Genomic DNA, 1171 nt, shown 5'->3' with positions numbered 1-1171 from the left:
GGGATGGGGCTGCCACAGCTGCTCTGTGCAATGTGTTCCAGTGCCTCAGCACCCTCACAGGGAAGAATTCTTTCAGGAGGTTTCCTGAGGCTGCAGTTGGCAGAGTTTTCTCTAGAAGTAACCAGTCTCCTGCAAAATTCCAGCAGCCAATTAGAACCATAGAATCACGGAATGGTTTTCATACCTCTGTGCCTTCCCTTCCTGTGGGATCAGGGTACTGGGGAAAAGGCATGAGGAAAAGCTAAGAGCTGCAGCTTCCCACAAAAGGAATGATACCAGGGAGATGTCACCTGAGCTAAGGTGCCTCTCCCTCCCCCAGGTCAACGACCGGCGGATTTTGAATGGCATATTTGCTGTCTGTGGTGTTCCAGAGAGCAAGTTCATATCTGCCTGCTCCACCGTGGACAAGCTGGATAAGGTCAGTGCTGGGCTTAGGGGGAGGGGTTTCTGCTCCCTGGAGTGTGTGTCTGAGTCTGGACAGTGTCATGGCTGCTCTTGCTTCAAGGCAGCGAAGCTGTTGGTGTGGGTAAAGGGTTTGGGGAGCTCTTGGGTGTCATTAGCAATAAAGCCTGGTGATTCCAGTGGATTCTCCTAATTTCTGTGAGAGAGAGAGAGAGAGGGACAGGTGACTAGTGAGACTGCTGATTATTGTCCCTCACATGTTGTGCACATGTGGGCTGGTGGAGGAAATGGGTGAGGAGAATGTACTGCAGCAATAGATGTCCCTCTTTCCCCTCACAGGTGGCATGGGAAGAAGTGAGGAGTGAGATGGTGGGAGAGAAGGGGCTCTCTCCAGAGGCTGCGGATCGCATCGGGGAGTATGTCCAGCTCCATGGTGAGCACCACAGGGTCGAGCCCCAGGGAGGGCCAGGGATAGAGGTGCAGGGCACACATCTGGCTGACTGAGGACACTGTGTATCACAGGGAGGAGGGCACAAACCTGGCTGGCCATGGCAGGTGCTGCTGCCCTGGCACACCTGAGGCATGGCTGGTCCCCACAGGTGGGCTGGACCTGATCGAGAGGCTTCTCCAGGACCCAGAGCTGTCCCAGAACAAGCTGGCCAAGGAAGGGCTGGGGGACATGAAGCTGCTGTTTGAGTACCTGACCCTGTTTGGCATCACAGGGAAGGTGAGGAGGTGCTGAGGCAGGAGGGCATGCTGCTCTCATGGC

The 1171-nt window shown here is 55.3% G+C and overlaps 1 protein-coding gene across 1 annotated transcript in view; it reads left to right on the top strand.

The window, feature by feature from the left end:
• The window catches only part of LOC103803412 (histidine--tRNA ligase, cytoplasmic-like), a 4698-nt gene that overhangs the window by 1719 nt on the left and 1808 nt on the right, over positions 1–1171 (top strand). Inside the window, exons 4-6 of the mRNA XM_009075964.1 lie at positions 320–418; positions 742–835; positions 1002–1129. Of these exons, the coding sequence (XP_009074212.1) occupies positions 320–418; positions 742–835; positions 1002–1129 (321 nt within the window). The remainder of the gene's footprint in view (positions 1–319; positions 419–741; positions 836–1001; positions 1130–1171) is intronic.

Source organism: Acanthisitta chloris, unplaced genomic scaffold (genome assembly GCF_000695815.1).
Source record: "Acanthisitta chloris isolate BGI_N310 unplaced genomic scaffold, ASM69581v1 scaffold36615, whole genome shotgun sequence".
Classification (NCBI taxonomy): domain Eukaryota; kingdom Metazoa; phylum Chordata; class Aves; order Passeriformes; family Acanthisittidae; genus Acanthisitta; species Acanthisitta chloris.
The sequence above is the reverse complement of the archived record's forward strand: the minus strand, read 5'-3'. Positions and strand labels throughout refer to the sequence as shown.